Source organism: Babylonia areolata, chromosome 31 (assembly GCF_041734735.1).
Source record: "Babylonia areolata isolate BAREFJ2019XMU chromosome 31, ASM4173473v1, whole genome shotgun sequence".
Classification (NCBI taxonomy): domain Eukaryota; kingdom Metazoa; phylum Mollusca; class Gastropoda; order Neogastropoda; family Buccinidae; genus Babylonia; species Babylonia areolata.
This window is the reverse complement of record NC_134906.1, coordinates 24861935-24874434: the sequence shown is the minus strand read 5'-3', so window position 1 is coordinate 24874434 and position 12500 is coordinate 24861935. Positions and strand designations below refer to the sequence as shown.

At 43.4% G+C, this 12500-nt stretch overlaps 1 protein-coding gene across 1 annotated transcript; it reads left to right on the top strand.

Moving 5' to 3' along the window:
- The first annotated feature begins 7959 nt into the window (after positions 1 to 7959).
- LOC143276056 (uncharacterized) lies at positions 7960 to 11670 on the top strand. Its single transcript, XM_076580443.1, has 2 exons — positions 7960 to 8079; positions 11560 to 11670. Exons 1-2 carry the CDS (start codon positions 7960 to 7962, stop codon positions 11668 to 11670), a joined length of 231 nt encoding a protein of 76 aa, XP_076436558.1.
- The last annotated feature ends 830 nt before the right edge of the window (positions 11671 to 12500 follow it).

The following is a 12500-nucleotide window of genomic DNA, read 5'->3' as shown; positions in this document are numbered from 1 at the left end:
ATGATTTAATATGGCCAGCTGAAGGAAGGCCACCGTGAACTTGGAAGACCCTGCAAGCGCTTCAAGGACACCTTGAAGACAAACCTCAAAGCCTGTGACGCAGACATCGCTTCCTGGGAAACTGATGCCCTTGACCGCTCTCGCTGGAGGATGCTGTGCTCTAGTGGCATAAAGACATTTGAAAACAAGGAGAAGCATGAGCGAAGGAAGCAGGGCACAACTTCTGGAGACGTTTTCCCTTGCAACACCTGTGGGAAGTGCTGCGCATCCAGAATCGGCGTCTTCTCCCATGATTATGAGGACACACACCGACAGATAAGCCTGCCTGCCTACTCATCCGTCGGACCGACGGTAGACTCCATCATCATCACGTATGTCTGTCTTCTGTCTGTCTGTCTGTATGTATGTATGCATGTATGTATGTATGTTGTTCGCGCGCTACATTTTTTAATGAAAATGTGCATTGACAATGAGAGTGGAAAGCGATAAACGATTCCGCACTCGCACGCGCACGCGCACGCACGCACGCACGCGAGTTCAGACACACAGACATAACATATAAATGAAAACAAACTTGAGCATTGACGCGTGAACTGGAATTTAGAAGCATGCTCTAAAAAAAAAAAAAACAAAAAAACAACAACAACGAAATGAACATCACTCAAGAATACCGCATGCAACAGGAAACTGAAAGTTCGCCCTCGTGAAATACAGAGCACATCCACAAGTCTCGTGTCCTCAGTTCAGTGTTCCCTGTCTCTCCTTTGCTGACAGCTGCTGGGCGGATTCTACAATCTGAAGATGGATCAGGTAACTCTGTACTTTGTCTGTGTGTTTACTGTCATTCTGTCTGTCCCTCTGTCTGTCTGTTCGTTCGTTCTTTAGTGTAAGGTCTTTTCACTGTCTGTCTCCGTCTGTGTCTCTCTCACTCTCCACTAGGCATCTCTCTCTCTCTCTCTCTCTCTCTCTCTCTCTCTCTCTCTCTATTTATGTTCAAAATATTATCAGGTTATGCCCCACCCTCTCTCAAAAGTAATTTTCCAGTAAATAGTCACCGTCACACACATAAAATAACCTTGCCTCGGCCAAGAATTGATCTCTATAAAACAAGTCTCATATACTCTGGTGGATATTTATGGATTCTATTTCATCTATACTTAATATAAACTCCAGTCTCAGTGTCTTCAAAAGACTATATCATAAACATCTAATGTCAGAGCTAATTTCTATGAATCCTTGAAATTACTGAGACTGATAAACAAATGATGTATTCTCAATATCCTTGTCTATTGTCTATCTCCTTTCCTCCCTTCCTCTTTTCTTCCCTCCTCCCTCTCTTCCTCTCTCTCTCTCTCTCTCACTCTCTCTCTCTCTCAACAGTTTTCCTCTCTTTCCTTCCTCGTATCTCTTCCTCTCTTACCTTCTTCTTCCCTCTCTCCTTCACGCAAAAGCAATGTTATTTTGTGGGGAACTGTGTATTTTCTATGCCATTTATTGTTCTTGTTGTTGTTACCATGCAAAGTGGGTTTTTTTCCTTCTTTTTTCAGTCTTCTTGTATTTCCTAGATTAGTTTATACGTTTTCTTTACGAGGGTAGGATGAAAACAGGCCGATAAGTGCCTATTCCTTTTCCCTCAATAAAAAAAGTTTCGATTTCGATTTCGATTTCGATTTCGATTTCTGTGTGTGTGTGTGTGTGTGTGTGTGTGTGTGTGTGTGTGTGTGTGTGTGTGTGTGTCATGTCTGTCTATCTCTCTATCTATTTATCCGTATGAAGGTACCCATCTCAATTCTTGAATTGTGTGCGTGCACGCGTACACGCGTGTGTGTGTGTGGTGTGTGTGTGTGTGTGTGTGTGTGTGTGTGTGTGTGCGCGCGCGTGTTTGTGTGCGTGTGTGCGTGTGTGTGTGTGTGGGGGGGGGGGACTGGGGAGGATGGTCGTGCAAGTTGTTCACACTTACGGGCATTCTTGCTGCTTACCACAAGCACTTTTTAAACCCTTTCACCGCCAGTCAATTTAGAGTGCAAAATTCCCTTGTGCTATGAACATTGAAAATATGGTGTCTAATAATAGCTGGGGATTCCCCCTGCGATATGTAGAAAATATGGCCTGTCCTACCACCGAACATTAAGAGCAGTAGGTTCATGGATAAAAGACCCGTGATCTGATCACCCTTCAGTGACATGGGTCCTCTACCTAGCTGATGCATAAATGCGAGGTTGGCAGTGAAAGGGTTAATGTTGATGACATCGCTGCACTGTCCCGTGATCGAATGACTGACTGACGCACACTTATAGAAAAGTTGGACGTAGAAAGGTGGCAGAGGAACAGAAGGGAAGTCTTTACGAACGGTGTAACGGGGGCCTGGATACAAGGGGACAGTGCAAAGAGTGAATGGAATGACAGAAGTCATGTTGACCCATTCCCCTTACACTGACTGTGTGTGTAAGTGTGTGTGTGTGTGTGTGTGTGTGTGTGTGTGTGTGTGTGTGTGTGTGTGTGTGTGTGTGTGTGTGTGTGTGTGTGTGTGTGTGCTTTCAGTCTATAAGATATAGATATATATATATATATATATATATATATATATATATCCTCTCTGTTTCTTTGTCTCTGTCTCCCTGTCTCTCTATCTGCCTGTCTGCCTGTCTGTCTGTCTGTCTGTCTGTCTCTCTCTCTCTCTCTCTTTAATTTGCACAGATACCATGTGCAGCTATCTAGCTGACATGGCCATTGTACAAAGCATGACAGAATGATTTAGGGTGTAAGATAATAAAAAGGGGAAAGCAAAAGCAATATAACACAGATGATTGCCACAGCACTCCACGCAGTTTCACCAAAACTCTATGCTGTTCCAGATGACTTCAGCTTCGCAACGTTACTTCATCTGGAACCATCTCCAGTTGAACAGAACAGAAACTGCTGTCGACGGGCCATCGTTTGGTTTCCATGCACCGGCAGACATCTATGGTGAAGTTCGGAGTGACTGTCTTGCAGCCATTGGAAAAAACAAATTGACTGCAGAGAACTACGGTACGAATGACGGTAGCCACGATACCAGTGGAACAGCTCTGGACAACAGTGACAGAACCAGAGAGAACAGGAATGGTATGACTGGAGCTTGCCATCAGACAGCTGAAGCCAGATGTGTTTCAGCTGGAGACAGTTTCAGTTTCAGTTTCAGTTTCTCAAGGAGGCGTCACTGCGTTCGGACAAATCCATACACGCTACACCACATCTGTTGAGCAGATGCCTGACCAGCAGCATAACCCAACGCGCTTAGTCAGGCCTTGAGTGCATGCTTACATATTTGTGTACCTATGAAAGTGGATTTCATTTTACGTAATTTCGCCAGAGGACAACACTCTCGTTGCCATGGGTTCTTTTTCAGTGCGCCAAGTGCGTGCTGCACACGGGACCTCGGTTTATCGTCTCATCCGAAAGACTAGACGCTCAGTTTGATTTTCCAGTCAAATTTAGGAGAAAGGGCGAGAGCGGGATTCGAACCCACATCCTCACGGACTCTCTGTATTGGCAGCTGAGCGTCTTAACCATTCTGCCACCTTCCTCCTTGGAGACATCAGTGCTGTAACTGTACACAGCGACGACACACCTGGAGACAGGTATGATATCATCGCAGAGAACTGTTTCACGGCTGGGAACAAACGTAACACAGCTAGCACTTACTACGAAGAGGACTTTAGTCACCATGATACAACAGATGACCATCATTATGCAGCTTACAGCGAGCTTGACTCACCTTTGGGAAAACTTTTTGCCCTACTTGATGCAGCTGGAATCGCACATGACGCGCCTCGGAACATACTTGATTCAACTGATCACACCCGCGATTCAACTTTTGACAAACTCGATTCAGCTGAGGACAAACACAACGCCACTTGGAATGATTCATCTGGGGACATGTACTTCTCCGCTTGGAACAACCCTGGTCTAAGTGGAGAGAAAACTGCTGCAACGTGGGAAAAACTTAGTACGGACATGGATGATCAACGCATGGCTGTGAGCGACCACAATACAACTGAGAACAAGTTTCACAGAGCAATGTTCAGTTGCAATTCCACTGGAAACATTGGCCATGCAACTGATACCAACGCCAGCAACAAGCCTTTGCACAGCGTTTATACAACCAGTTGTAACCACGTTTCAGCTGGCGACAACAGTTATGTACATGATATCAATTTTGAAGCAAATGAACACATGTATGATTCACTTTTAGAACTCTTTAAAGGCGCTATGAACAGTAAAGGTACAACTGAGGACATCCTTGTCACTATTGTTGAAAACGATGGTACAGGTGGAAATCGTACTGACACAAATGCAGACCATGCTGATAAACTGGCTGACAATCAAGACATTGCCAAAGAACGTCGTGTGGCTGGAAACAGTGATGAAACAAACACAAGCCACCCAGCTGACAGTCTGGTCATTTCACAGGACCACGTAAACGAAAACGATGTTAGTTCAACTATAGATCATCTCCACATTATAGTTGACGACCAGGACGTTTCGCAGAATCATGATGTAATCAAAAATAGAGTTCAGTCAAGCAAAGACCACGCTGACTTGATAATTGACGATCAAGACACCACCCAGGATCCTGTTTCTGGAAACAATGTTGACTCAAACAAAGACTATCTTGACGTCATGGTTGACAATCAAAATAATGTTGGCTCCAATATAGACCATCTCGATGCCATAGTTGTCAATCAAGACAGTGTTGGCATAAACACAGACCTTCTTGATGCCATGGTTGACAACCAAGACAGTGTTGGCATAAACACAGACCATCTTGATGCCATAGTTGTCAATCAAGACAGTGTTGGCATAAACACAGACCATCTCGATGCCATAGTTTTCAATCAAGACAGTGTTGGCATAAACACAGACCATCTTGATGTCATGGTTGTCAATCAAGACAGTGTTGGCATCAATACAGACCATCTCGATGCCATAGTTGACAATCAAGACAGTGTTGGCATAAACACAGACCATCTTGTTGTCATGGTTGACAATCAAGACAGTGTTGGCATAAACACAGACCATCTCGATGCCATAGTTGACAATCAAGACAGTGTTGGCTCCAATATAGACCATCTCGATGCCATAGTTGTCAATCAAGACAGTGTTGGCATAAACACAGACCATCTTGATGTCATGGTTGTCAATCAAGACAGTGTTGGCATAAACACAGACCATCTCGATGCCATAGTTGTCAATCAAGACAGTGTTGGCATAAACACAGACCATATTGATGTCATGGTTGTCAATCAAGGCAGTGTTGGCATAAACACAGACCTTCTTGATGCCATGGTTGACAACCAAGATAGTGTTGGCATAAACACAGACCATCTTGATGCCATAGTTGACAATCAAGACAGTGTTGGCATAAACACAGACCATCTCGATGCCATTGTTGACAATCAAGACAGTGTTGGCATAAACACAGACCATCTTGTTGTCATGGTTGACAATCAAGACAGTGTTGGCATAAACACAGACCATCTCGATGCCATAGTTGTCAATCAAGACAGTGTTGGCATAAACACAGACCATCTTGATGTCATGGTTGTCAATCAAGACAGTGTTGGCATAAACACAGACCATCTCGATGCCATAGTTGTCAATCAAGACAGTGTTGGCATAAACACAGACCATCTCGATGCCATAGTTGACAATCAAGACAGTGTTGGCATAAACACAGGCCATCTCGATGCCATAGTTGTCAATCAAGACAGTGTTGGCACAAACACAGACCATCTTGATGCCGTGGTTAACAATCAAGGCAGTGTTGGCATAAACACAGACCATCTTGATGTCCTGGTTGACAATCAAGACACTTCCCACACATCTGAACTCAGTCAACACACAGCCACCCAGAACCATAGTTCTGCTGGGTACAGTCACGAACTTGTCGAACCTAACCTAAAAGTGACGCTCTATATCTGTCAAAACTGTGGCAAAGTATTCAAAAAGCGGCACCATTTAAAGCAGCATATGTTGCTTCATTCTGACAATAAAGCCTTTTCTTTTTTCACCTGTGACAAGACATACAAGACGGAAAGCTCCTTGGCCAGACACATACTCGCCCACACAGGTCTCATACTCAGCTCACACGTTTGTGCAAAGTGTGGAAAAGCATTCAGTGAGAAGAGGCAATTAAATTTACATGCCATAACCCATACAGAACAAAGACAGGAAAACGGTGTTGGTACAACTATAGACCGTCTCCATATCATAGTTGACGACCAGGGCGTTTCGCAGAATCATGATGTAATCAAAAATAGAGTTCAGTCAAATAAAGACGACTTGATAATTGACGATCAAGACACCACCCAGAATCCTGCTTCTGGAAACAATGTTGACTCAAACAAAGACTGTCTTGATATTACGGTTGACAATCAAGACAGTGTTGGCACAAATACAGGCCATCTTGATGTCATGGTTGACATTCAAGATAGTGTTGGCTCCAATATAGACCGTCTCGATGCCATAGTTGTCAATCAAGACAGTGTTGGCACAAATACAGGCCATCTTGATGTCATGGTTGACATTCAAGATAGTGTTGGCTCCAATATAGAACGTCTCGATGCCATAGTTGACAATCAAGACAGTGTTGGCATAAACACAGACCATCCTGATGCCATGGTTGTCAATCAAGACAGTGTTGGCATAAACACAGACCATCCTGATGCCATAGTTGTCAATCAAGACAGTGTTGGCATAAACACAGGCCATCTCGATGCCATAGTTGTCAATCAAGACAGTGTTGGCACAAACACAGACCATCTTGATGCCGTGGTTAACAATCAAGGCAGTGTTGGCATAAACACAGACCATCTTGATGTCCTGGTTGACAATCAAGATAGTGTTGACATAAACACAGACCATCTTGATGTCCTGGTTGTCAATCAAGACAGTGTTGGCATAAACACAGACCATCTTGATGTCCTGGTTGACAATCAAGACAGTGTTGGCATAAACACAGACCATCTTGATGTCCTGGTTGACAATCAAGGCAGTGTTGGCATAAACACAGACCATCTTGATGTCCTGGTTGACAATCAAGATAGTGTTGGCATAAACACAGACCATCTTGATGTCCTGGTTGTCAATCAAGACAGTGTTGGCATAAACACAGACCATCTTGATGTCCTGGTTGACAATCAAGGCAGTGTTGGCATAAACACAGACCATCCTGATGCCATGGTTGTCAATCAAGACAGTGTTGGCATAAACACAGACCATCCTGATGCCATAGTTGTCAATCAAGACAGTGTTGGCATAAACACAGGCCATCTCGATGCCATAGTTGTCAATCAAGACAGTGTTGGCACAAACACAGACCATCTTGATGCCGTGGTTAACAATCAAGGCAGTGTTGGCATAAACACAGACCATCTTGATGTCCTGGTTGACAATCAAGATAGTGTTGACATAAACACAGACCATCTTGATGTCCTGGTTGTCAATCAAGACAGTGTTGGCATAAACACAGACCATCTTGATGTCCTGGTTGACAATCAAGGCAGTGTTGGCATAAACACAGACCATCTTGATGTCCTGGTTGACAATCAAGATAGTGTTGGCATAAACACAGACCATCTTGATGTCCTGGTTGTCAATCAAGACAGTGTTGGCATAAACACAGACCATCTTGATGTCCTGGTTGACAATCAAGGCAGTGTTGGCATAAACACAGACCATCTTGATGTCCTGGTTGACAATCAAGACAGTGTTGGCATAAACACAGACCATCTTGATGTCCTGGTTGACAATCAAGACACTTCCCACACATCTGAACTCAGTCAACACACAGCCACCCAGAACCATAGTTCTGCTGGGTACAGTCACGAACTTGTCGAACCTAACCTAAAAGTGACGCTCTATATCTGTCAAAACTGTGGCAAAGTATTCAAAAAGCGGCACCATTTAAAGCAGCATATGTTGCTTCATTCTGACAATAAAGCCTTTCCTTGTTTCACCTGTGACAAGACATACAAGACGGAAAGCTCCTTGGCCAGACACATACTCGCCCACACAGGTCTCATACTCAGCTCACACGTTTGTGCAAAGTGTGGAAAAGCATTCAGTGAGAAGAGGCAATTAAATTTACATGCCATAACCCATACAGAACAAAGACAGGAAAACGGTGTTGGTACAACTATAGACCGTTCTCATATCATAGTTGACGACCAGGGCGATTCGCAGAATCATGATGTAATCAAAAATAGAGTTCAGTCAAATAAAGACGACTTGATAATTGACGATCAAGACACCACCCAGAATCCTGCTTCTGGAAACAATGTTGACTCAAACAAAGACTGTCTTGATATTACGGTTGACAATCAAGACAGTGTTGGCACAAATACAGGCCATCTTGATGTCATGGTTGACATTCAAGATAGTGTTGGCTCCAATATAGACCGTCTCGATGCCATAGTTGTCAATCAAGACAGTGTTGGCACAAATACAGGCCATCTTGATGTCATGGTTGACATTCAAGATAGTGTTGGCTCCAATATAGACCGTCTCAATGCCATAGTTGTCAATAAAGACAGTGCTGGCACAAATACAAGCCATCTTGATGTCATGGTTGACATTCAAGATAGTGTTGGCTCCAATATAGAACGTCTCGATGCCATAGTTGTCAATCAAGACAGTGCTGGCACAAACACAGGCCATCTTGATGCCATGGTTGACAATCAAGACAGTGTTGGCATAAACACAGACCATCTTGATGTCCTGGTTGACAATCAAGATAGTGCTGGCATAAACACAGACCATCTCGATGCCATAGTTGTCAATCAAGACAGTGTTGGCTCCAATATAGACCATCTCGATGCCATAGTTGTCAACCAAGACAGTGTTGGCATAAACACAGACCATCTCGATGCCATAGTTGTCAATCAAGACAGTGTTGGCATAAACACAGACCATCTTGATGTCCTGGTTGACAATCAAGACACTTCCCACACATCTGAACTCAGTCAACACACAGCCACCCAGAACCATAGTTCTGCTGGGTACAGTCACGAACTTGTCGAACCTAACCTAAAAGTGACGCTCTATATCTGTCAAAACTGTGGCAAAGTATTCAAAAAGCGGCACCATTTAAAGCAGCATATGTTGCTTCATTCTGACAATAAAGCCTTTCCTTGTTTCACCTGTGACAAGACATACAAGACGGAAAGCTCCTTGGCCAGACACATACTCGCCCACACAGGTCTCATACTCAGCTCTCACGTTTGTGCAAAGTGTGGAAAAGCATTCAGTGAGAAGAGGCAATTAAATTTACATGCCATAACCCATACAGACCATCCTGATGCCATGGTTGTCAATCAAGACAGTGTTGGCATAAACACAGACCATCCTGATGCCATAGTTGTCAATCAAGACAGTGTTGGCATAAACACAGGCCATCTCGATGCCATAGTTGTCAATCAAGACAGTGTTGGCACAAACACAGACCATCTTGATGCCGTGGTTAACAATCAAGGCAGTGTTGGCATAAACACAGACCATCTTGATGTCCTGGTTGACAATCAAGATAGTGTTGGCATAAACACAGACCATCTTGATGTCCTGGTTGTCAATCAAGACAGTGTTGGCATAAACACAGACCATCTTGATGTCCTGGTTGACAATCAAGACAGTGTTGGCATAAACACAGACCATCTTGATGTCCTGGTTGACAATCAAGGCAGTGTTGGCATAAACACAGACCATCTTGATGTCCTGGTTGACAATCAAGGCAGTGTTGGCATAAACACAGACCATCTTGATGTCCTGGTTGACAATCAAGACACTTCCCACACATCTGAACTCAGTCAACACACAGCCACCCAGAACCATAGTTCTGCTGGGTACAGTCACGAACTTGTCGAACCTAACCTAAAAGTGACGCTCTATATCTGTCAAAACTGTGGCAAAGTATTCAAAAAGCGGCACCATTTAAAGCAGCATATGTTGCTTCATTCTGACAATAAACCCTTTTCTTGTTTCACCTGTGACAAGACATACAAGACGGAAAGCTCCTTGGCCAGACACATACTCGCCCACACAGGTCTCATACTCAGCTCACACGTTTGTGCAAAGTGTGGAAAAGCATTCAGTGAGAAGAGGCAATTAAATTTACATGCCATAACCCATACAGAACAAAGACAGGAAAACGGTGTTGGTACAACTATAGACCGTTTCCATATCATAGTTGACGACCAGGGCGTTTCGCAGAATCATGATGTAATCAAAAATAGAGTTCAGTCAAATAAAGACGACTTGATAATTGACGATCAAGACACCACCCAGAATCCTGCTTCTGGAAACAATGTTGACTCAAACAAAGACTGTCTTGATATTACGGTTGACAATCAAGACAGTGTTGGCACAAATACAGGCCATCTTGATGTCATGGTTGACATTCAAGATAGTGTTGGCTCCAATATAGACCGTCTCGATGCCATAGTTGTCAATCAAGACAGTGTTGGCACAAATACAGGCCATCTTGATGTCATGGTTGACATTCAAGATAGTGTTGGCTCCAATATAGACCGTCTCAATGCCATAGTTGTCAATAAAGACAGTGTTAGCACAAATACAGGCCATCTTGATGTCATGGTTGACATTCAAGATAGTGTTGGCTCCAATATAGAACGTCTCGATGCCATAGTTGTCAATCAAGACAGTGCTGGCACAAACACAGGCCATCTTGATGCCATGGTTGACAATCAAGACAGTGTTGGCATAAACACAGACCATCTTGATGTCCTGGTTGACAATCAAGATAGTGCTGGCATAAACACAGACCATCTCGATGCCATAGTTGTCAATCAAGACAGTGTTGGCATAAACACAGACCATCCTGATGTCATGGTTGACAATCAAGATAGTGCTGGCATAAACACAGACCATCTCGATGCCATAGTTGTCAATCAAGACAGTGTTGGCATAAACACAGGCCATCTCGATGCCATAGTTGTCAATCAAGACAGTGTTGGCACAAACACAGACCATCTTGATGCCGTGGTTAACAATCAAGGCAGTGTTGGCATAAACACAGACCATCTTGATGTCCTGGTTGACAATCAAGACACTTCCCACACATCTGAACTCAGTCAACACACAGCCACCCAGAACCATAGTTCTGCTGGGTACAGTCACGAACTTGTCGAACCTAACCTAAAAGTGACGCTCTATATCTGTCAAAACTGTGGCAAAGTATTCAAAAAGCGGCACCATTTAAAGCAGCATATGTTGCTTCATTCTGACAATAAACCCTTTTCTTTTTTCACCTGTGGCAAGACTTACAAAACGGAAAGCTCCTTGGCCAGACACATACTCGCCCACACAGGTCCGAGATCACACGTTTGTACAGATAGTGGAAAAGCATTCAGTGAATAGAGCCAGTTTAATCAACATGTCATAACTCGTACAGGAGAAAAACCATATGTATGCACAGAGTGTGGAAAAGCATTCACACAGAAGAACAATTTAGATCGATATGTCACAACCCATACCGGACTAAAATCACATGAATGCACAAAGTGTAGAAAAGAATTTAAGCAACATAATTTAGAGGATCATTTGCTGGATCATTCTGATAATAAGGTCTTCTGTCTGACCTGTGGAAAGACATTCAAACGAAAACGTTACTGAAACAGACATGTGTTTATATATAACCACACGGGACAAAGTCCATAGATATGTACAAAGCTTTCAGACGGAATGGCCATTTACACAAACATGTTTTTAACTCGTACGAAGAAAATTCTGCACGAACTGTGGTCAAATAGTCAGTCAGAAAAGTAATTTAGAGAGACATTTTAGTTCAATCCATACATGACAGAACTTGAAAGCACTAAGTTTGAAGTCTGCTTCAGAAAGTCATACAATAATCCATTCAGGGAAAAAGCCCCTTGTGTACTGTGTGTAAAATGCTTTAGCCGACATCTCCTAATTCGTACAATGCAAACAATGCCTACTTCACAGGCTCCGGGAAATGTTCCACAGAAAATCAACCTTAACTCTCTCCATACGAACGGCGAAAGAGACGACGTTAACAGCGTTTCACCCCAATTACCATCATCAAAATATCGCAAGTGGAAGGCTCTTATACTGAAGAGGTGAATGTTGACAAAGAATACCACAATTCTGACGACGGAAGCTAAAGTTTGGGTCATTCAGACACCCACTGGACATCCGAGGGGTCTGTGTAGAGGAGAAGAGAGGACTGACCGTACTGAGTGAGTTAAAATGACATTGTAGTTGTAGCAGCAGTAGCAGCAGCAGTAGCAACAGCAGCAGCAGCACCAGCACCAGCAGTATTGTCGTGGTCTTTTTTTTAATATTGCACATAACACCTGTGCAATGCATAGTGCACAGCGCAGACACACCTCGGTTGGAAAGAATATTCTCAGAATTATGGAACCGCACATGTGTATAACTAATTAGCTTTAGGTCATGGCCTTGAATATGATATTTTCCCC

Coding starts and splice junctions, on each gene's coding strand:
- LOC143276056 (XM_076580443.1), top strand. CDS start 7,960: ATGTTGCTTCATTCTGACAATAAAGCCTTTCCTTGTTTCACCTGTGAC. Junction 8,080..11,559: donor GTCTCATACTCAGCTCACAC/GTTTGTGCAAAG, acceptor GAATGCACAAAG/TGTAGAAAAGAATTTAAGCA.